The sequence below is a fragment of the Oncorhynchus mykiss genome, chromosome Y (assembly GCF_013265735.2).
Source record: "Oncorhynchus mykiss isolate Arlee chromosome Y, USDA_OmykA_1.1, whole genome shotgun sequence".
NCBI classification, from domain to species: domain Eukaryota; kingdom Metazoa; phylum Chordata; class Actinopteri; order Salmoniformes; family Salmonidae; genus Oncorhynchus; species Oncorhynchus mykiss.
This window is the reverse complement of record NC_048593.1, coordinates 46,135,117-46,157,820: the sequence shown is the minus strand read 5'-3', so window position 1 is coordinate 46,157,820 and position 22,704 is coordinate 46,135,117. Positions and strand designations below refer to the sequence as shown.

Genomic DNA, 22,704 nt, shown 5'->3' with positions numbered 1-22,704 from the left:
TATTTTTCAGTCAACGGAATCTATATAGAGACTAGGGTGTCAGAGCCCAGTAGAGACTAGGGTGCCATTTGGGATACAGTAATACAGATAGATGATATGGATAAATGAGGAAATGTTTCTAGCATCTGATCCCATGCTATCAGTTGATATCAGTCTGAGGATGTTGACCCTCAACACGGAGGTTGGAGGTTAGAGGGTCGAGGGGAGGCAAGGCAGGGAAACTGTATGGCAGAGGTGGCATGATTGGTCCTACAGTACATGTGCTGCTTAGAGAGAGAAGTGGAGAGGTGAAAGAGAGAGACAGACAGACAGAGAGAGAGAGACAGGGATTGAGAGAGACAGAGAGACAGAGAGAGAGAACGAGACATAAGAGAGACAGAGAGAGAGACAACGAGAGAGAGAGAGAGAGAGAGAGAAAGAGAGACAACGAGAGAGAGAGACAACGAGAGAGAGGAGAGAGACAACGAGAGAGAGAGGAGAGAGAGACAATAAGAGAGAGAGAGACAACGAGAGAGAGAGAGACAAAGAGAGAGAGACAGACAACGAGAGAGAGAGACAAGAGAGAGAGAGAGAAAGAGAGACAACGAGAGAGAGAGGAGAGAGACAACGAGAGAGAGAGGAGAGAGAGACAATGAGAGAGAGAGAGACAACGAGAGAGAGAGAGACAAAGAGAGAGAGACAGACAACGAGAGAGAGAGAGACAAGAGAGAGAGAGAGAGAGAGACAACGAGAGAGAGACAACGAGAGAGAGAGAGACAACGAGAGAGAGAGAGACAACGAGAGAGAGAGAGACAACGAGAGAGAGAGAGACAACGAGAGAGAGAGAGACAACGAGAGAGAGAGAGACAACGAGAGAGACAATGAGAGAGAGAGAGAGACAACGAGAGAGACAGAGAGAGATAACGAGAGAGACAGAGAGAGATAACGAGAGAGACAGAGAGAGAGGGAGAGAGAGACAGAGAGACAGAGAGACAGGGAGAGAGAGACAGAGAGACAGAGACAGAGAGAGAGAGACAACGAGAGAGAGAGAGACAAAGAGAGAGAGAGAGAGAGAGAGAGAGAGAGACAACGAGAGAGAGACAAAGAGAGAGAGAGACAACGAGAGAGAGAGAGACAACGAGAGAGAGAGAGACAACGAGAGAGAGAGACAACGAGAGAGACAATGAGAGAGAGAGAGAGACAACGAGAGAGACAGAGAGAGATAACGAGAGAGACAGAGAGAGAGGGAGAGAGAGACAGAGAGACAGAGACAGAGAGAGAGGTGGAGTGGAGACTAGTCAACGTTCCCATGAGTGCTATGTCGGACTACAATGTGCGGGTTGAGTTCTAGCAGACGGACATATACCAAACTGCCAATCAATCAATCAATCAGTGCAGTCCTCTCATTGTCACTGCATCTTCAATCGAGCTCCTCATCGTCTTCACTATCACTCTCCTCCTCCTCTTTGTCCTCCTCTTTGGGAGGTGCGGGGGGCGGCAGGTCCAGTCGGGCCCAGGTCATGGGTTCAGACTTTCTCATAGCTACCTCTATTTTAGCAGCCATCATGTTGACCACACTCTTACTGACGTCGATCACCTGGAGAGAGAGGAGTAGGAAGAGAGAAGAAGAGATGAGCGTAAAGGGCGCGTTAGAATGGATTCAAACTGTATGAAAGGAAATCACCCTACATTTGAATAAAGACTTAATATTGGGCTGGAATAAAGTAGGTATAGTATAGACATAGTATAGACATAGCATAGTATAGACATAGTATAGTATAGACATAGTATAGTATAGACATAGTATAGTATAGACATAGTATAGACATAGTATAGTATAGACATAGTATAGTATAGACATAGTATAGTATAGACATAGTATAGACATAGTATAGACATAGTATAGACATAGTATAGACATAGTATAGACATAGTATAGTATAGACATAGTATAGTATAGACATAGTATAGTATAGACATAGTATAGTATAGACATAGTATAGACATAGTATAGTATAGACATAGTATAGTATAGACATAGTATAGTATAGACATAGTATAGACATAGTATAGACATAGTATAGACATAGTATAGACATAGTATAGACATAGTATAGTATAGACATAGTATAGTATAGACATAGTATAGACATAGTATAGACATAGTATAGACATAGTATAGACATAGTATAGACATAGTATAGTATAGACATAGTATAGTAAAGACATAGTATAGTATAGACATAGTATAGTATAGACATAGTATAGTATAGACATAGTATAGACATAGTATAGACATAGTATAGACATAGTATAGACATAGTATAGACATAGTATAGACATAGTATAGACATAGTATAGTAAAGACATAGTATAGTATAGACATAGTATAGTATAGACATAGTATAGACATAGTATAGACATAGTATAGACATAGTATAGACATAGTATAGACATAGCATAGTATAGACATAGTATAGACATAGTATAGACATAGTATAGTATAGACATAGTATAGTATAGACATAGTATAGTATAGACATAGTATAGTATAGACATAGTATAGTATAGACATAGTATAGTATAGACATAGTATAGTATAGACATAGTATAGACATAGTATAGACATAGTATAGACATAGTATAGACATAGCATAGACATAGCATAGACATAGTATAGACATAGTATAGACATAGTATAGACATAGTATAGACATAGTATAGACATAGTATAGACATAGTATAGACATAGTATAGACATAGTATAGTATAGACATAGTATAGACATAGTATAGTATAGACATAGTAGAGTATAGACATAGTATAGACATAGTATAGTATAGACATAGTATAGTATAGACATAGTATAGTATAGACATAGTATAGTATAGACATAGTATAGTATAGACATAGTATAGACATAGTATAGACATAGTATAGACATAGCATAGACATAGTATAGACATAGTATAGTATAGACATAGTATAGACATAGTATAGACATAGTATAGTATAGACATAGTATAGACATAGTATAGCATAGTATGGTATAGACATAGTATAGACATAGTATAGACATAGTATAGTATAGACATAGTATAGACATAGTATAGACATAGTATAGTATAGACATAGTATAGACATAGTATAGTATAGACATAGTATAGTATAGACATAGTATAGACATAGTATAGACATAGTATAGACATAGTATAGACATAGTATAGACATAGTATAGACATAGTATAGACATAGTATAGACATAGTATAGACATAGTATAGACATAGTATAGACATAGTATAGTATAGACATAGTATAGACATAGTATAGACATAGTATAGACATAGTATTGACATAGTATTGACATAGTATAGTATAGACATAGTATAGTATAGACATAGTATAGTATAGACATAGTATAGTATAAAAATAGTAAGTATAGTATAGACATAGTATAGTATAGACATAGTACGTATAGTATAGACATAGTAAGCATAGTATAGACATAGTAAGCATAGTATAGACATAGTATAGTATAGACATAGTATAGACATTGTATAGACATTGTATAGTATAGACATAGTATAGTGCAGACAGTAAGTATAGTATAGACAAAGTAGGTATAGTAAAGACATAGTATAGTCATAGTATAGTATAAAAAAGTATAGTAAAGACATGGTATAGTCATAGTATAGTGTAAAAATAGTAAGTATAGTATACACATAGTAAGCATAGTAGAGTATAGACATAGTATAGTGTAGACATAGTATAGTATAGACATAGTATAGACATAGTAAGCATAGTATAGACATAGTATAGTATAGACATAGTATAGACATTGTATAGACATTGTATAGACATTGTATAGTATAGACATAGTATAGTGCAGACAGTAAGTATAGTATAGACAAAGTAGGTATAGTAAAGACATAGTATAGTCATAGTATAGTATAAAAAAGTATAGTAAAGACATGGTATAGTCATAGTATAGTGTAAAAATAGTAAGTATAGTATACACATAGTAAGCATAGTAGAGTATAGACATAGTATAGTGTAGACATAGTATAGTATAGACATAGTATAGACATAGTAAGTATAGTAAAGACATAGTATAGTCATAGTATAGTATAAAAATAGTAAGTATAGTATAGACATAGTATAGTATAGACATAGTAAGTATAGTAAAGAAATAGTATTGTATAGACAAAGTAAGTATAGTAAAGACATAGTAAGCATAGTATAGACATAGTAAGTATAGTAAAGACATAGTAAGTATAGCATAGGAATAGTAAGTATAGTATAGACATAGTAAGTATAGTATAGACATAGTAAGTATAGTATAGACATAGCAAGTATAGTATAGACATAGTAAGTATAGTATAGACATAGCAAGTATAGTATAGACATAGTAAGTATAGTATAGACATAGCAAGTATAGTATAGACATAGTAAGTATAGTATAGACATAGTAAGTATAGTATAGACATAGTAAGTATAGTATAGACATAGCAAGTATAGTATAGACATAGTAAGTATAGTATAGACATAGTAAGTATAGTATAGACATAGTAAGTATAGTATAGACATAGTAAGTATAGTATAGACATAGTAAGTATAGTATAGACATAGTAAGTATAGTATAGACATAGTAAGTATAGTATAGACATAGTAAGTATAGTATAGACATAGTAAGTATAGTATAGACATAGCAAGTATAGTATAGACATAGTATAGACATAGCAAATATAGTATAGACATAGTATAGACATAGCAAGTATAGTATAGACATAGTATAGACATAGCAAGTATAGTATAGACATAGTATAGACATAGCAAATATAGTATAGACATAGTATAGACATAGCAAATATAGTATAGACATAGTATAGACATAGCAAGTATAGTATAGACGAGCAAGTATAGTATAGACGTAGTAAGTATAGTATAGACATAGTATAGTATAGACATAGCAATAGTATATACGTAATAGCAAGTATAATATAGACGTATAGTACTATGGTAGTAATAGTAAGTATAGTATAGACGTATAGTATTCTGGTAGTAATAGTAAGTATAGTATAGATGTATAGTATTATGGTAGTAATAGTAAGTATAGATGTAAAGTATTATAGTAATAATAGTATAGATGTATAGTAGACATTGTTATAGCAGTAATAGTAAGTACACTTAATATTAGTGTAGTAATAGTAAGTATAGTATAGACTTACACTACCGTTTAAACATTTGGGGTCACTTAGAAATGTCCTTGTTTTTGAAAGAAAATCATTTTTTTTGTCCATTAAAATAACATCAACTTGATCAGAAATACAGTGTAGACATTGTTAATGTTGTAAATGACTATTGTAGCTGGAAACAGCAGATTTTTTATGAAATATCTACATAGGAGTACAGGCCAGTTTTATAGCTTCTTTATTATTATAGTATTACAGTAGTAATAAGTGTAGTATGGACATATAGTATTATAGTAGTAATAGTAAGTGAAGTATAGATTAATAGTAGTAATGCAAGTGTAGTATAGACATAGTATTATAGTAGTAATAGTAAGTGTGGTATAGATGTATAGTATTATAGTAGTAATAGTAACTGTAGTATAGATGTATAGAAGTAATAGTACGTGTGGTATAGATGGATAGTATTATAATAGTAGTAGTAAGTGTAGTATAGATGTATAGTAGTAATAGTACATATAGTACAGATGTATAGTAGTAATCGTAAGTGTAGTATAGACATATAGTAGTAATAGTAAGTATACTATAGACATAGTATTATTGCAGTAATAGTACATATGGTATAGACATATAGTTGTTAGTATAGTATATACTTATAGTATTATAATATCAATAGTAAGAGTAGTACAGATGTATAGTAGTAATAGTAAGTGTAGTACAGGCGTATAGTAGTAATAGTAAGTATAGTATAGACATATAGTATTATAATATCAATAGTAAGTGTAGTACAGATGTATAGTAGTAATAGTACGTGTAGTATAGGCGTATAGTAGTAATAGTAAGTACAGTATAGACCTATAGTAGTAATAGTAAGTACAGTATAGATGCCGAGTAGTAAGTATAGTATAGACATAGTAAGTATAGTAGACATAGTATTATAGTAGTAATAGCACAGTAGATATAGTATAGACGTATAGTTAAGTATAGCATATACTTATTGTATTATAATAGTAATAGCAAGTTTTGTATAGATGTATAGTAGTAATAGTAAATACAGTATAGACAAATAGTATTATAGTAGTAATAGTAAATACAGTATAGACGAATAGTAGTATAGTAGTAATAGTAAGTATAGTATAGGCATACAGTATTATAATAGTAATAGTAAGTATAGTATAGACATATAGTAGTAATAGTAAGTATAGTATAGATGTATAGTATTATAGTAGTAATAGCACATATAGTAAAGATGTATAGTATTATAATAGTAAGTATAGTACAGATGTATAGTATTATAGTAATAGTAAGTATAGTATAGACATATAGTAGTAAATGTAGTATAGATGTATAGTATTATAGTAGTAGTTGTAGTAGCAGTAAGTGTAGGATAGACGTATAGTATTATAGTAATAGTAAGTATATACATACAGTAGTAATATTACATAAGGTATAGATGTATACTATCATAATAGTAAGTGTAGTATAGATGTATAGTATTATAGTAATAGTAGTAATAAGTGTAGTATAGACGTATGGTAGTAATAGCAAGTATAGTATAGACATATAGTAGTAATAGTAAGTGTAGTATAGATGTATAGTATTGTAGTAGTAATAGCAAGTATAGTATAAACGTATAGTAGTAATAGTAAATATAGTATAGACAGAGTATTATAGTAGCAATAGTAAGTATAGTACAGACATATAGTATTATAGTAATGGTAAGTATAGTATAGACGTATAGTAGTAGTAGTTAGTATAGTATAGATATATAGTAGTATAGTAATAGTAGTAAGTATAGTATAGACGTATAGAGGTAAGTGTAGTATAGACAAATAGTATTATAGTAGTAGTAAGTACAGTATAGTAGTAATAGTAAGTGTAGTATAGACAAATAGTATAGTATTAGTATTAAGTACAGTGTAGTAGTAATAGTAAGTGTAGTATAGACAAATAGTATTATAGTAGTAAGTATAGTATAGTAGTAATAGTAAGTATAGTATAGACCAGCGTTTCCCAAACTCGGTCCTCTGGACCCCGAGGGGAGCACTTTTTGGTTTTTGCCCCAACACTACACAGCTGATTCAAAGCTTGATGATGAGTTGATTACTTGAATCAGCTGTGTAGTGCTAGGAGCAAAAACCAAAACGTGGACACAGGGGTGACCCCAGGACCGAGTTTGGGAAAGCCTGGTATAGATGTATAGTACTATAGTAGTACTCACCCCCCACAAGTTAATCGTCTGCTCAAATTCCTTCTCTCCATCAAAGATAATGTGGATGTTGAGCTGTGGAGGAGAATGGTCTAAATCAGGACCCAACTACAGTGAGAATACAGGGCCCGGTGTGTGTTTCAGGGTGTTACTGTTCCCTCTACATAGCTGATGTCAGGTAGTTGGTTCGACCATTGACCCTGACCCTGTGTGTGTGTATGTCATAGGCGTAATTGCAACGGGGGATGGGGAGGGGGGACATGTCCACCCAATATTCTAACCAGTGTTCTACATGAGCACCACCGAGAGCATACTGTCGGGCTGCATCACAATGTCCTACAGGAGCACCACCGAGAGCATACTTTCAGGCTGCATCACAATGTTCTACATGAGCACCATTGAGAGCATACTTTCAGGCTGTATCAGTGTTCTACAGGAGCACCACTGAGAGCATACTATCAGGCTCCATCAGTGTTCTACAGGAGCACCACCGAGAGAATACTGTCAGGCTGCATCACAGTGTTCTAAAGAAGCACCATCGAGAGCATACGATCAGGCTGCATCACAGTGTTCTACAGGAGCACCATCGAGAGCATACTTTCAGGCTGCATCACGGTGTTCTACAGGAGCACCACTGAGAGCATACTATTAGGCTCCATCACAGTGTTCTATAGGAGCACCATCGAGAGCATACTATCAGGCTGCATCAGTGTTCTACAGGAGCACCATCGAGAGCATACTGTCGGGCTGCATCACAGTGTTCTACAGGAGCACCATCGAGAGCATACTGTCGGGCTGCATCACAGTGTTCTACAGGAGCACCATCGAGAGCATACTGTCGGGGTGCATCACAGCCTGGTACGGCAACTGTTTTTGGACAGAAGCTGCAGAGATCGATAAAAAAAAATGGCACTTCTGCAGCCAATATTTTATTCGTCAATCAGCTAAAATCTTATTCATCAATTTAGTGTAGTTTTGAAGCAGTAAATGGCCTGGTATGATGGAGCATTGTTCAGTTATACAGTTTAAGTACATTATTTTTGAGCTTTGCCCAAAGTCGACCTTTAAAATAACTGTACAGTGTTTCCAGATTTCTTTGAAATATGACCTATAACTAATTGCAATTCATGAGTTTTATTGACAAATTAATTCATATGAATGCTGTACGGAAATTGTTTGCTCACTGGGAAATGAATTTCCAACTGACAATTGTTAAGAGTTTAGCACTTAAAATACACCTACATAAACCACTCCATCTATATACCCCTCCATATACACTACCATTCAAAACTTTTAGAACACCTACTCATTCAAGGGTTTTTCATCATTTTGACAATTGTCTACATTGTAGAATAATATTCAAGACATCCAAACTATGAAGTAACACATATGGAATCATGTAGTAACCATAAAAGTGTTAAACAAATCAAAATATATTTTATATATTTGAGGTTGTTCAAATAGCCACCCTTTGCCTTGATGACAGCTTTGCACACTCTTGGCATTCTCTCAACCAGCTTCATGAGGTAGTCACCTGGAATGCAGTTCAATTAACCTCTTAGAGCTCTAGGGGCGCTATTTCATTTTTGGATAAAAAACGTTCCCGTTTTAAGCGCGATATTTTGTCACGAAAAGATGCTCGACTATGCATATTCTTGACAGTTTTGGAAAGAAAACACTCTGAAGTTTCAGAATCTGCAAAGATTTTGTCTGTAAGTGCCCCAGAACTCATTCTACAGGCGAAACCAAGATGATGCATCACCCAGGAATTAGCAGAATTTCTGAAGCTCTGTTTTCCATTCTCTCCTTATATGGCTGTGATTGCGCAAGGAATGAGCCTACACTTTCTGTCGTTCGCCCAAGGTCTTAGCAGCATTGTGACGTATTTGTAGGCATATCATTGGAAGATTGGCCATAAGAGACTACATTTTCCAGAGGTCCGCCCGGTGTCCTTTGTCTAAATTTGTGCGTAATCTTCAGGTGCGGTCATTTTCTCCTGGGATTCAGGAGAGAAAGCATGTGTCCAAGAACGATGTATCAATGAAGAGATATGTGAAAAACACCTTGAGGATTGATTCTAAACAACGTTTGCCATGTTTTCAGTCGATATTATGGAGTTAATTTGGAAAAAAGTTTGCGTTTTGAGGACTGAATTTATGGATTTTTTTTGGTAGCCAAATGTGATGTATAAAACGGAGCTATTTCTAATACACAAGGAATCTTTTTGGAAAAACTGAGCATCTGCTATCTAACTGAGAGTATCCTCATTGAAAACATCAGAAGTTCTTCAAAGGTAAATGATTTTATTTGAAGGCTTTTATGTTTTTGTTAATGTTGCGTGCTGGATGCTAACGCTAATGCTAACGCTAAATGCTAACGCGAAATGCTAACTCTAGCTAGCTACTTTTACACAAATGATTGTTTTCCTATGGTTGAGAAGCATATTTTGAAAATCTGAGATGACAGTGTTGTTTACAAAAGGCTAAGCTTGAGAGATGGCATATTTATTTCATTTCATTTGCGATTTTCATAAATAGTTAACGTTGTGTTATGCTAATGAGCTTGCTGATAGATTTACACAATCCTGGATACAGGGGTTTTTTCATAGCTAAACGTGACGCAGAAAACGGAGCGATTTGTCCTAAACAAATAATCTTTCAGGAAAAACTGAACATTTGCTATCTGAGAGTCTCCTCATTGAAAACATCTGAAGTTCTTCAAAGGTAAATGATTTTTTTGAATGCTTTTCTGTTTTTTTGTGTAAATGTTGCCAGCTGAATGCTAATGCTAAATGCTACGTTAGCCATCAATACTGTTACACAAATGCTTGTTTTGCAATGGTTGAGAAGCATATTTTGAAAATCTGAGATGACAGTGTTGTTAACAAAAGGCTAAGCTTGAGAGCTAGCATATTTATTTCATTTCATTTGCGATTTTCATGAATAGTTAACGTTGCGTTATGGTAATGAGCTTGAGTCTGTATTCACGAACCCGGATCCGGGATGGGGAGATCAGAAAGGTTAACAGGTGTGCCTTGTTAAAAGTTAATTTGTGGAATTTCTTTCCTTCTTAATGCGTTTGAGCCAATTAGTTGTGTTGTGACAAGGTAGGGGTGGTATACAGAAGATAGCCCTATTTGGTAAAAGACCAAGTCCATATTATGGCAGGAACGGCTCAAATTAGCAAAGAGAAACGACAGTCCATCATTACTTTAAAACATGAAGGTCAGTCAATACGGAACATTTCAAGAACTTTGTAAGTTTCTTCAAGTGCAGTCGCAAAAACCATCAAGCTCTATGATGAAACTGGCTCTCATGAGGACCGCCACAGGAAAGGAAGACCCAGAGTTACCTCTGCTGCAGAGGATAAGTCCATTAGAGTTAACTGGCTCTCATGAGGACTGCCACAGACTCAGAAATTGCAGCCTAACTAAATGCTTCACAGAGTTCAAGTAACAGACACATCTCAACATCAACTGTACAGAGGAGACTGCGTGAATCAGGCGTTCATGGTCAAATTGCTGCAAAGAAAACACTACTAAAGGACACCAATAAGAAGAGGCTTGCTTGGGCCAGGAAACACAAGCAATGGACATTAGACCAGTGGAAATTTGTCCTTTGCTCTGGAGTCCAAATTGGAGTCCAAATTTTTGGTTCCCAACCCGTTTCTTTGTGAGACGTGGTGTGGGTGAACGGATGATCTCCGCATGTGTGGTTCCCACCGTGAAGCATGGAGGAGGTGGTGTGATGGTGTGGGAGTGCTTTGCTGTTGACGCTGTCTGTGATTTATCTAGAATTCAAGGCACACTTAACCAGCATGGCTACCACAGCATTCTGCAGCGATACGCCATCCCATCTGGTTTGCGCCTAGTGGGACTATCATTTGTTTTTCAACAGGACAATGACCCACCACACCTCCAAGCTGTGTAAGGGCTATCCACAATCATCCACAATCACCCGACCTCAACCCAATTGAGATGTTTTGGGATGAGTTGGACCGCAGTGTGAAGGAAAAGCAGCCAACAAGTGCTCAACATTTGTGGGAACTCCTTCAAGACTGTTGGAAAAGCATTCCAGGTGAAGCTGGTTAAGAAAATGCCAAGAGTGTGCAAAGCTGTCATCAAGACAAAGATTGGCTATTTGGAGAATCTCAAATATAAAATATATTTTGATTTGTTTAACACTTTTTTGGTTACTACATGATTCCATATGTGTTATTTCAGGGTTTTGATGTCTTCACTATTATTCTACAATGTAGAAAATAGTAAAAAATAAAGACAAACTATGAATGAGTAGGTGTTGTAAACCTTTAGACCGGTAGTATAGTCCTCTTTCCCTACCTTTAAATACCCCTCTATATAGCCCTCAATGTGTGTGTGTGTGTGTTTAAATATTAGTGTGGGGTCCAGAAGTCCCCACAAGAATAGTAAACAAACAAACAAAAATGACAAACTGTGAACATTTTGTTAGTCGCCACAGGGTCAAATTATACTTCTAGGGGCCTTAGGATTAAGGTTAGAATTACGGGTTAGGAGCTAGGCTTAGTTTTTTAGGGTTAGGTTTTGGGAACAGGATTTTGTATGGGACTGAATTGTGTGTCCCCACAATGTTAGTTATACAAGACTGTGTGTCTCACCGTGCAGCTGTTTCCCTCTACGTAACTGACGTCTGGCAGAGAGTTCTTAGCGTAGATGGAGATGATCACCTGACTTCCTGTCTGATGCCAGTCAAACCTGCACGGGACCACCGTCTTACCCTAAGCACACACAAACACACACAGGGTCAGCCTCACATACAACACACACACACAGGGTCAGACTCTCACACAGAAAGACACTCACACAGAAAGGGTCACACACACAGACAGACAGTTCCAACAATCCAACTGTATTCCAACCCACTGTATTCCATATTCCAACCCCCTGTATTCCAACCCCCTGTATTCCAACCCCCTGTATTCCAACCCACTGTATTCCAACCCCCTGTATTCCAACCCCCTGTATTCCAACCCCCTGTATTCCAACCCACTGTATTCCAACCCCCTGTATTCCAACCCCCAGTATTCCAACCCCCTGTATTCCAACCCCCTGTATTCCAACCCCCTGTATTCCAACCCCCTGTATTCCAACCCACTGTATTCCAACCCCCTGTATTCCAACCCCCAGTATTCCAACCCCCTGTATTCCAACCCCCAGTATTCCATATCCAACCCCCTGTATTCCATATCCAACCCCCTGTATTCCATATCCAACCCCCTGTATTCCAACCCCCTGTATTCCATGTATCTGTCCAGTGTGTTTCTGAAACAGATGGAGACAGACACTCAAGAGTGTGTCCCAATAATCTAGGTTCAACCAAAGTGTGCACTAGTTCACTTCCCTTCATGGATTTGAAAGGAAATGACCGGAATATGGAAAGTGCTTCTAGCCAATGCCTTCCATCAGACCGATGGTTTTAAATGTGTGGGGAGTGGTGAACGAGGCACAGAAAGGAGAGATTGTTGGAACTCAACCTCTAGCATGCTCTCTGAACAGACCCCCCCCGACCCCGAACCCACCGACACCTAACCCACCGACCACGAACCCACAGACCCCGAACCCCACCGACCCCGACCCCGAACCCACAGACCCCGAACCCCACCGACCCCGAACCCACAGACCCACCGACCCCGAACCCACCGTGTCTTTCTTTCTCCAGAGGTGGTTGCCACGGCTACAGCCCTCCTGTGAGAGGAACGTGTTGAAGTCTGACGTTTTCTTCTTGCAACAGCTCCAGTACTTCATACTGGGAACACACACACACACACACACACACAAAACACACAGCCACACACACACACACACACACACACACAAAACACACAGCCACACACACACACACACACACACAGCGACACACACACGCACACGCACACACACACACAAAACACACAGCGACACACACACACAGACACACACAACGACACACACACAAACAAACACGGATTCAAGCACAACACACACACACATACACAGGATTAACTAACTCCAAATCTGAAGAGAAAAAGCAGTCAGGAATATGTTATTGGCATCTTTGTAGCTTTAAGGGATTTGCAGTGTCATTAGCTAGTCATTAACAAGCAAGCACAGCTATTCATTAGCTGGCAAGCACAGCTAGTCATTAGCTAGGAAACACAGCTAGTCATTAGCTAGTAACCACAGCTAGTCATTAGCTGCTAGTCATTAGCTAGTAAGCACAGGTTGTCATTAGCTACTCATTAGCTAGCAAGCACAGCTATTCATTAGCTGGCAAGCACAGCTAGTCATTAGCTAGTAAGCACAGCAAGTCATTAGCTAGGAAACACAGCTAGTCATTAGCTAGGAAACACAGCTAGTCATTAGCTAGTAAGCACAGCAAGTCATTAGCTAGGAAACACAGCTAGTCATTAGCTAGTAACCACAGCTAGTCATTAGCTACTAGTCATTAGCTAGATACCACAGCTAGTCATTAGCTAGTAAGCACAGCTAGTCATTAGCTAGCAAGCACAGCTAGTCATTAGCTAGCAAGCACAGCTAGTCATTAGCTAGTCATTAGCTAGCAAGCACAGCTAGTCATTAGCTAGTCATTAGCTAGTAAGCACAGCTAGTCATTAGCTAGCAAGCACAGCTAGTCATTAGCTAGCAAGCACAGCTAGTCATTAGCTAGTCATTAGCTAGCAAGCACAGCTAGTCATTAGCTAGCAAGCACAGCTAGTCATTATCTACATTTAGTCATTGGCTAGTAAGAATAGCTACTCATTAGCTTACAATCACAGTAGTCATTAGATAGCTAGTTATTAGCGAGCAAGGACAATTAGTCATTAGATAGCTAGTTATTAGTGAGCAAGCACATCTAGCCATTAGCTAGCAAGCACATCTAGCCATTAGCTAGCAAGCACATCTAGCCATTAGCTAGCAAGCATAGCTGTAGACAGAAGATGATGTACTCTTTGTGGCGTGTGTCAGTTGTATACGTACCCTTCATGGAAGATGGGTACTCCAGCGTGGAAGAGACACAGTTGGTCATTGCTGGCAGGGCCCTCAAAGCTTCGGGCACAGCCTCCATTCTTACACAGTGTCCCTACCTTCACCACATCATCATCCTCATCTAGAGAACAGACAAAAACGAGTTACTGTTATGTCCTGAAGTAATGAGGACTAGTTACTGTCCTGTCCTGTACTGAGGTAATGAAGACTAGTTACTGTCATGTTCTGATGTAATGAAGACTAGTTACTGTCATGTCCTGATGTAATGAAGACTAGTTACTGTCATGTCCTGATGTAATGAAGACGAGTTACTGTCCTGAGGTAATGAAGACTAGTTACTGTCCTGAGGTAATGAAGACTAGTTACTGTCATGTCCTGTACTGAGGTAATGAAGACTAGTTACTGTCATGTCCTGTCCTGATGTAATGAAGACGAGTTACTGTCCTGAGGTAATGAAGACCAGTTACTGTCATGTCCTGATGTAATGAAGACGAGTTACTGTCCTGAGGTAATGAAGACTAGTTACTGTCATGTCCTGATGTAATGAAGACTAGTTACTGTCATGTCCTGATGTAATGAAGACGAGTTACTGTCCTGAGGTAATGAAGACTAGTTACTGTCCTGAGGTAATGAAGACTAGTTACTGTCATGTCCTGTACTGAGGTAATGAAGACTAGTTACTGTCATGTCCTGTCCTGATGTAATGAAGACGAGTTACTGTCCTGAGGTAATGAAGACCAGTTACTGTCATGTCCTGTACTGAGGTAATGAAGACTAGTTACTGTCATGTCCTGTACTGAGGTAATGAAGACTAGTTACTATCATGTCCTGTCCTGAGGTAATGAAGACGAGTTACTGTCCTGAGGTAATGAAGACCAGTTACTGTCATGTCCTGTACTGAGGTAATGAAGACTAGTTACTGTCATGTCCTGTACTGAGGTAATGAAGACTAGTTACTGTCATGTCCTGTACTGAGGTAATGAAGACTAGTTACTATCATGTCCTGTCCTGATGTAATGAAGACGAGTTACTGTCCTGAGGTAATGAAGACCAGTTACTGTCATGTCCTGTACTGAGGTAATGAAGACTAGTTACTGTCATGTCCTGTACTGAGGTAATGAAGACTAGTTACTATCATGTCCTGTCCTGAGGTTATCTCTGAGGCGAGGAGAAGATGAGAGGAAAAGCGAGGAGAAGGAGAGGATGCTGAAATGAGAAAGGAGGAGGGGTTGTGTCCCTACTTGTCTTGTCAGTAAGATTGTCCTCAGACAGCTTCAGTTTCTCCAGAGCCTGTCTCAGAGAGGGAGAGATCTTCTGCTGTAGTCTGACCACTGGCTCATCTGGACTGGAAACAACAACATAAACATCAACAAACAATAACAACAAACATCAACAATAACAACTAAGAGTTGCAATGTGACTACATAATGAATGTCCCGATGTCACCGCAAAATAAAACACCAGGAGGGCTTTGAAGAGCCTGACATCTAACCCCTGAACTACCTGGGTCTGCGTATGGACTCCAGGGGTTTGGGAGCAGAGATGGTGAACTCTAACCCCTGAACTACCTGGGTCTGCGTATGGACTCCAGGGGTTTGGACGCAGAGATGGTGAACTCTAACCCCTGACCTACCTGGGTCTGCGTATGGACTCCAGGGGTTTGGGAGCAGAGATGGTGAACTCTAACCCCTGAACTACCTGGGTCTGCGTATGGACTCCAGGGGTTTGGACGCAGAGATGGTGAACTCTAACCCCTGACCTACCTGGGTCTGCGTATGGACTCCAGGGGTTTGGGAGCAGAGATGGTGAACTCGCTGAACTTTGGTTTGAGGTCCTCAGCTCTCTCCTTGTCTTCCGATGATGTCACGTCTGGTTTCACAGGCTCAGGAGGCTTCTCCTGGTTGTGGGGACCTTTGGTGCAGCCCTGCACACACACACACACACACACACAGTATAGTTACTACCTAACCCTAAAACCCTGACAAACACAGCAGTAAACTAACCCTCGTGTAAAACAGTGTGCTGGCTTAGCATATAGTCTCCCTGAACCTGCCTCTGACTGGGCTTCAGGTGAACAAGGGTCCCTGTACCTCACTCTCATGACAGCCCGTTTGACAACCTACAAAATAAAATAGATCCTATTGGACCATTGGCAACATTTCAAGCTAGCTGTGGAGTGAGACTAAGGTAAGCTCTGATCTCCGTTACATCCAGACATAGCCCATCCCTCTGTCAGATGCAGTGCCCTTCATAGGGAATTAGGTATGTTGAAAACATTTTAGTGTTCAAAAAATAAATAAAAACATCTGGATATCAGGAGAGTCATTTTTGGGTGTCAACTTCCTTGCTTGCACGACGAGAGAGCGAGAGAGAGAGAGAGTGTGCCCTCTGCTTGTGGGTGAGAGGCTAGAGAGGAGCAGGGGCCGGCGTGTGACACAGTCTGTGGCAGGGATGGAGAGAGAGAGAGAGAGAAAGTAGCCGAACCGACGGGCTAGTTAGAAAAGTCACTGCCATAGGTTATCCGTCATACCATCTGGTAGTGCCTGTCATGACTGCATCAAATCGTTGTAAAGAAGGTAGCTGGCTACACAGCTAGTTAGCTAGCTACACAGCTAGCTAGCCAGGTTACACAGCTAGCTAGCCAGGCTACACAGCTAGCTGGCTAGCTACACAGCTAGCTAGCAAGGCTAATCGAGGCTATTTTGCTGCACTGCCCTTGTCAACAACAACTCCATTCATATGAAACAGTAGCCTACCTGTCGGTTGACCATGTCACCCTACTCATTTAGCTCATTTAACTCCATCATTATTATGCCATGTTTAACTGGTTAGAAAACTCCCTCTTTATTAGATCAACACATGGAACCTCTTGACTGTAGTGGTGCTGACTGTAGTGGTGTTGAGTGTAGCGGTGTTGACTGTAGTGGTGTTGACTGTAGTGGTGCTGACTGTAGACTGTAGTGGTGTAGACTGTAGTGGTGCTGACTGTAGACTGTAGTGGTGCTGACTGTAGACTGTAGTGGTGCTGACTGTAGTGGTGCTGACTGTAGACTGTAGTGGTGTAGACTGTAGACTGTAGTGGTGCTGACTGTAGACTGTAGTGGTGTAGACTGTAGTGGTGCTGACTGTAGACTGTAGTGGTGCTGACTGTAGACTGTAGTGGTGCTGACTGTAGTGGTGCTGACTGTAGACTGTAGTGGTGTAGACTGTAGTGGTGTAGACTGTAGACTGTAGTGGTGCTGACTGTAGTGGTGTAGACTGTAGTGGTGCTGACTGTAGTGGTGCTGACTGTAGTGGTGTAGACTGTAGTGGTGTAGACTGTAGTGGTGTAGACTGTAGTGGTGCTGACTGTAGTGGTGCTGACTGTAGACTGTAGTGGTGCTGACTGTAGACTGTAGTGGTGCTGACTGTAGCGGTGCTGACTGTAGACTGTAGTGGTGCTGACTGTAGCGGTGCTGACTGTAGCGGTGCTGACTGTAGCGGTGCTGACTGTAGCGGTGCTGACTGTAGCGGTGCTGACTGTAGCGGTGTAGACTGTAGCGGTGTAGACTGTAGCGGTGTAGACTGTAGTGGTGTAGACTGTAGTGGTGTAGACTGTAGTGGTGCTGACTGTAGTGGTGTAGACTGTAGTGGTGCTGACTGTAGTGGTGCTGACTGTAGTGGTGCTGACTGTAGCGGTGCTGACTGTAGCGGTGCTGACTGTAGCGGTGCTGACTGTAGCGGTGTAGACTGTAGCGGTGTAGACTGTAGCGGTGTAGACTGTAGCGGTGTAGACTGTAGCGGTGTAGACTGTAGCGGTGTAGACTGTAGCGGTGTAGACTGTAGCGGTGTAGACTGTAGCGGTGTAGACTGTAGCGGTGTAGACTGTAGCGGTGTAGACTGTAGCGGTGTAGACTGTAGCGGTGTTGACTGTAGTGGTGCTGACTGTAGACTGTGCTGGTGTAGACTGTAGTGGTGTAGACCATAGACTGTAGTGGTGCTTTGATACACATGGCTATGTAGCAATGTCAACATAGATAATATAATGACATTACAAACACCACTTACTGCTGGGATAACCTGGTAGCCATTCTGTCATCGTTGTCATGACAACAAAAAGGTTAACTTACAGCAATGCTGAGGAAGTCAGAGAAGTCTGTGGTTCTCCTCTTACAGCACGACCAACCCTGGAGAGGAGACAGACAGAAGGTTGTCAGAGAGAGACCAGCCCTGGAGAGGAGACAGACAGGAGGTTGTCCGAGAGAGAGACCAGCCCTGGAGAGGAGGCAGACAGAAGGTTGTCAGAGAGAGAGACCAGCCCTGGAGAGGAGGCAGACAGAAGGTTGTCAGAGAGAGAGACCAGCCCTGGAGAGGAGGCAGACAGAAGGTTGTCAGAGAGAGATCAGCCCTGGAGAGACAGACAGAAGGTTGTCAGAGAGAGACCAGCCCTGAATAGGCAGACATGAGGTTTTCAGAGAGAGACCAGCCCTGGAGAGGAGACAGGGGGTTGTCAGAGAGAAACCAACCCTGGAGAGGACACAGAAAGAAAATTGTCAGAGAGAGACCAGCCCTGGAGAGGAGACAGGAGGTTGTCAGAGAGAGAGAGTGAGTATGTGTGTATTCCTTTTACCTTCAGTGCATCGTGGAACACAGGAACTCCAGGGTGGTGGGTACAGGCATCTAATGAGGGAGACAGAGAGGGAGGGAGACAGAGAGAGAGCGAGACAGAGAGGAAGACAGAGACAGAGAGGGAGACAGAGAGGGAGACAGAGAGGGAGACAGACAGAGAGAGAGGGAGACAGAGGGAGACAGAGACAGAGAGGGAGACAGACAGAGAGGGAGACAGAGAGAGAGAGGGAGACAGAGAGAGAGACAGAGACAGAGAGCGAGAGGGAGACAGAGAGCGAGAGGGAGACAGAGAGCGAGAGGGAGACAGAGAGCGAGAGGGAGACAGAGAGCGAGAGGGAGACAGAGAGCGAGAGGGAGACAGAGCGAGAGGGAGACAGAGCGAGAGGGAGACAGAGCGAGAGGGAGACAGAGCGAGAGGGAGACAGAGCGAGAGCCTCATTACTTCCTTATTTCATTTGCACACGCTGTATACAGATTTTCTATTGTGTTATTGACTGTACGTTTGTTTATCCCATGTGTAACTCTGTGATGTTGTTTTTGTCGCACTGCTTTGCTTTATCTTGGCCAGGTCGCAGTTGGAAATCAGAACTTGTTCTCAACTGACTTACCTGGTTAAATAAAGGTGTTCTCAACTGACTTACCTGGTTAAATAAAGGTGTTCTCAACTGACTTACCTGGTTAAATAAAGGTGTTCTCAACTGACTTACCTGGTTAAATAAAGGTGTTCTCAACTGACTTACCTGGTTAAATAAAGGTGTTCTCAACTGACTTACCTGGTTAAATAAAGGTGAAATAAAAAAACAACATGAAAACGGTAGGCTCTCCCTCCCTCAGTTATACACATCAACAACTAATGCTAGCCAGAGCAAGATGAGCTAAAATCTAACGAAGGAACTTTAGATGAACCCTCTCAAACAGTTTCAGCTAGTTGGCTGTCAGAATTGCACTGATAAAGAATGGGGAAGCACCCAAGCTAACTGGCTAAAGCTGGCTAGCCAACTACTTCCAGACACAAATGAGAAAACACCTCACTGACCATTTTACTTGCCGTAGCAGAGCTGGTTATCTAGAGCGTTCTTAACTAACCGTACTTTTTTTTGCCTGCGTTTACTGTGCTATTCAGCCGGAGTTAAGGCATTTGTAAATTCATCAGTTATTCTGCACTCTGGCACACTCAGACGAGAGTGCTCTGAAGTCAGAGCAGATTCCAGACCGAATTTACAAATGCAAGAGATATGCTAACTGGGTAACTTAACAGCCGTTCAACTTCTTGCTAGCTAACCAAATGATGACAATAGGACAGGGGAAAGTCACGGTGACTCATTCACTCCTCCAATGGCATGACATCCTTCTAGCAGTTAGCTAGCTAACGCTGAATTGTTCCCTACACGTATGGAATTTACTTTTCTTTTGTAAATGTGTTTTTCTCTCCTAGTCCAGTTGGTGGCGACAACAAAGCCTGAGTGTAGTTCGACATAAAAAAGAAGAAGAGTCACACGTCATCACGTAGAGTCAGCACGACGTATTCTAATCCTACTTTGAATATTCGATGAGGGTTGTTGACGTCAGCCGCACGTAATTCAACATATAGATGCTATGCTTACTAGCCTCAACTATGAATATGTGTAGCCATCTGCCGATATAAAGTGTTTGTTTTTAAATCAAAATTGCCGGGGTGTCACTTGTCCTACTTAAATCCGAACACTAGTAACAATTTAAGCATTAAGAAACTTTAATTCGATTAAATACAACCTCACGTAGCGAATAAGCCCTACGTACAACAATTCCTGGTTTGGGTGGACGAAATGGGCCACATGCTGGAGGGAGACATATTTCGGCCGCATCTCGTCCTCGATACGTGGTGTTGAATCCGTACAGTAACGTTAGTGCTTTGAAAACTGCATCGAAGTGTCGGCGCTTCGCTATCAAATCACCCCGTCACTAATGAAATGATAACGATAGTCCCCTAAACGGGTATTCACATTTAATAAAGAGAGTACTTGTTAACGTCGCTAGCAACAGTAGCTACTAGACCTACGAGGTAGTAGCTAACGTTAGCTACTGTACTGTAACGCTGCTAGCTAAGAATCAAAACTTTCACATGAGCCAAATACAGGTGTAGACTACATTGAAATACTTACTTAGGAGCCCTTCCCACTGATTCAGAGTTTAAAAATACATATTAACAAATCCTAATAGCAAGAAGAGGAATAAACTACAGGGTGTAAGTTACAAGGGGACAGATCAATGGGCAGGGTAAAATGACTAGGCATCACGTTTGATATTGTTCAACGTGTTAGCTAGTTGTAATAGTACAGATGAATAAATGCTTTTATCACCAAACTGAGCATGTTGCTTTATGTAGTTTCAAGTTAACGCTAGGCTAACGTTGGCTAGCTTACCCTCAGGGTTGTTGTCCGCCTCAAAACGTTGACCACATCCTTTGTTGTAACACAGAAGCGACATTGGTACTAACAACAAGTTACATCAAACCCCACTGTAAACGGATAAACCGATGAATTAAAGATGTTGAGGATAAAAGATGTGCTGGAACTAGTAGCCTAACAACTTATCCGTGCATCCGTTCTCCGATACTTCCGGAAATGACCGATGTGACTCGGGAAACATCGACGACCGCTTCGTTCAATGTCAAGAAATCTTGGCGGTGCGCTTCTTTCTGATCAAGTGACAGTATTGAAGTAAGTAGCCTGTCATTCTGTCCGTTTAATGTTAAACCATTTTGGCAGTTACACTCTGACAATACAATGCTTGTGAACTATTCTCAGCTTTAAACTACCAAATAAAGAAACAGCAAAATAGGCTCGCTATTGCTATTGTACTAGTCTTATATGGTTTGCGAGCCTACTAAGCATTGCTAGCGAGTGCCTCAAATGGGGAATAATCATCAGAACATCATAATTCTACCTACTACTGATACACTATTTATACAAAAGTATGAGGACACCACTTCACATTAGTGGATTCTGCTATTTCAGCCACACCCGTTGCTGGCAGGTGTATACAATCGAAACACACAGCCATGCAATCTCCATAGACAAACATTGTCAGTAGAATGGCCTCACTGAAGAGCTCAGTGACTTTCAGAGTGGCACCGTCATAGGATGCCACCTTTCCAACAAGTCATTTCATCACGTCTGCTCTGCTAGAGCTGCCCCAGTCAACTGTAAGTGCTGTTATTGTGAATGTCTAGGCAAAACAATGGTTCAGCCCTTAAAGTGGTCGGCCACACAAGCTCACAGAACAGGACAGCGCGTAAAAATCATCTGTCCTTTGTTGCAACACTAAATACTGAGTTTTTTATTTTATTTTTTACCTTTATTTAACCAGGCAAGTCAGTTAAGAACAAATTCTTATTTTCAATGACGGCCTGGGAACAGTGGGTTAACTGCCTGTTCAGGGGCAGAACGACAGATTTGTACCTTGTCAGCTCGGGGGTTTGAACTCACAACCTTCCGGTTACTAGTCCAACGCTCTAACCACTAGGCTACCCTGCCGCCCCAGGTAGTACCAAACTACCTCTGGAAGCAACATCAGCACAATAACTGTTTGTTGGGAGCTTCATGAAATGGGTTTCCATGGCTGAGCAGCTGCACACAAGGCTAAGATCACCATGTGCAATGCCAAGCGTCATCTGGCATGGTGTAAAGATCACTGCTATTGGACTCTGCAGCAGTGGAAACACGTTCTCTGGAGT

The 22,704-nt window shown here is 40.5% G+C and overlaps 1 protein-coding gene across 2 annotated transcripts; it reads right to left on the bottom strand.

Moving 5' to 3' along the window:
* Positions 1-1,145: 1,145 nt before the first annotated feature.
* Positions 1,146-21,737, bottom strand: chordc1b (cysteine and histidine-rich domain (CHORD) containing 1b). Of its 2 annotated transcripts, XM_036968123.1 has the most exons (11): positions 21,392-21,737; positions 18,991-19,040; positions 18,491-18,547; positions 16,145-16,305; positions 15,623-15,726; positions 14,373-14,502; positions 13,056-13,161; positions 12,014-12,133; positions 7,391-7,453; positions 5,209-5,245; positions 1,439-1,576 (listed from the first exon to the last, which is right to left on the bottom strand). In XM_036968123.1, the coding sequence occupies exons 1-10, from the start codon at positions 21,453-21,455 to the stop codon at positions 5,231-5,233; spliced, it is 870 nt and encodes a 289-aa protein (XP_036824018.1). In that variant the 5' UTR covers positions 21,456-21,737; the 3' UTR covers positions 1,439-1,576; positions 5,209-5,230. The 2 variants fall into 2 exon arrangements, with proteins under 2 accessions (XP_036824017.1, XP_036824018.1); XM_036968122.1 differs by lacking the exon at positions 5,209-5,245 and having other exon boundaries at positions 1,146-1,576; positions 21,392-21,702.
* Positions 21,738-22,704: the final 967 nt, after the last annotated feature.

Coding starts and splice junctions, on each gene's coding strand:
- chordc1b (XM_036968122.1), bottom strand. CDS start 21,455: ATGTCGCTTCTGTGTTACAACAAAGGATGTGGTCAACGTTTTGAGGCG. Junction 16,306..18,490: donor CTGACTTCCTCAGCATTGCT/GTAAGTTAACCT, acceptor GTGTGTGTGCAG/GGCTGCACCAAAGGTCCCCA. Junction 14,503..15,622: donor CAATCTTACTGACAAGACAA/GTAGGGACACAA, acceptor TCTGTTCTCTAG/ATGAGGATGATGATGTGGTG.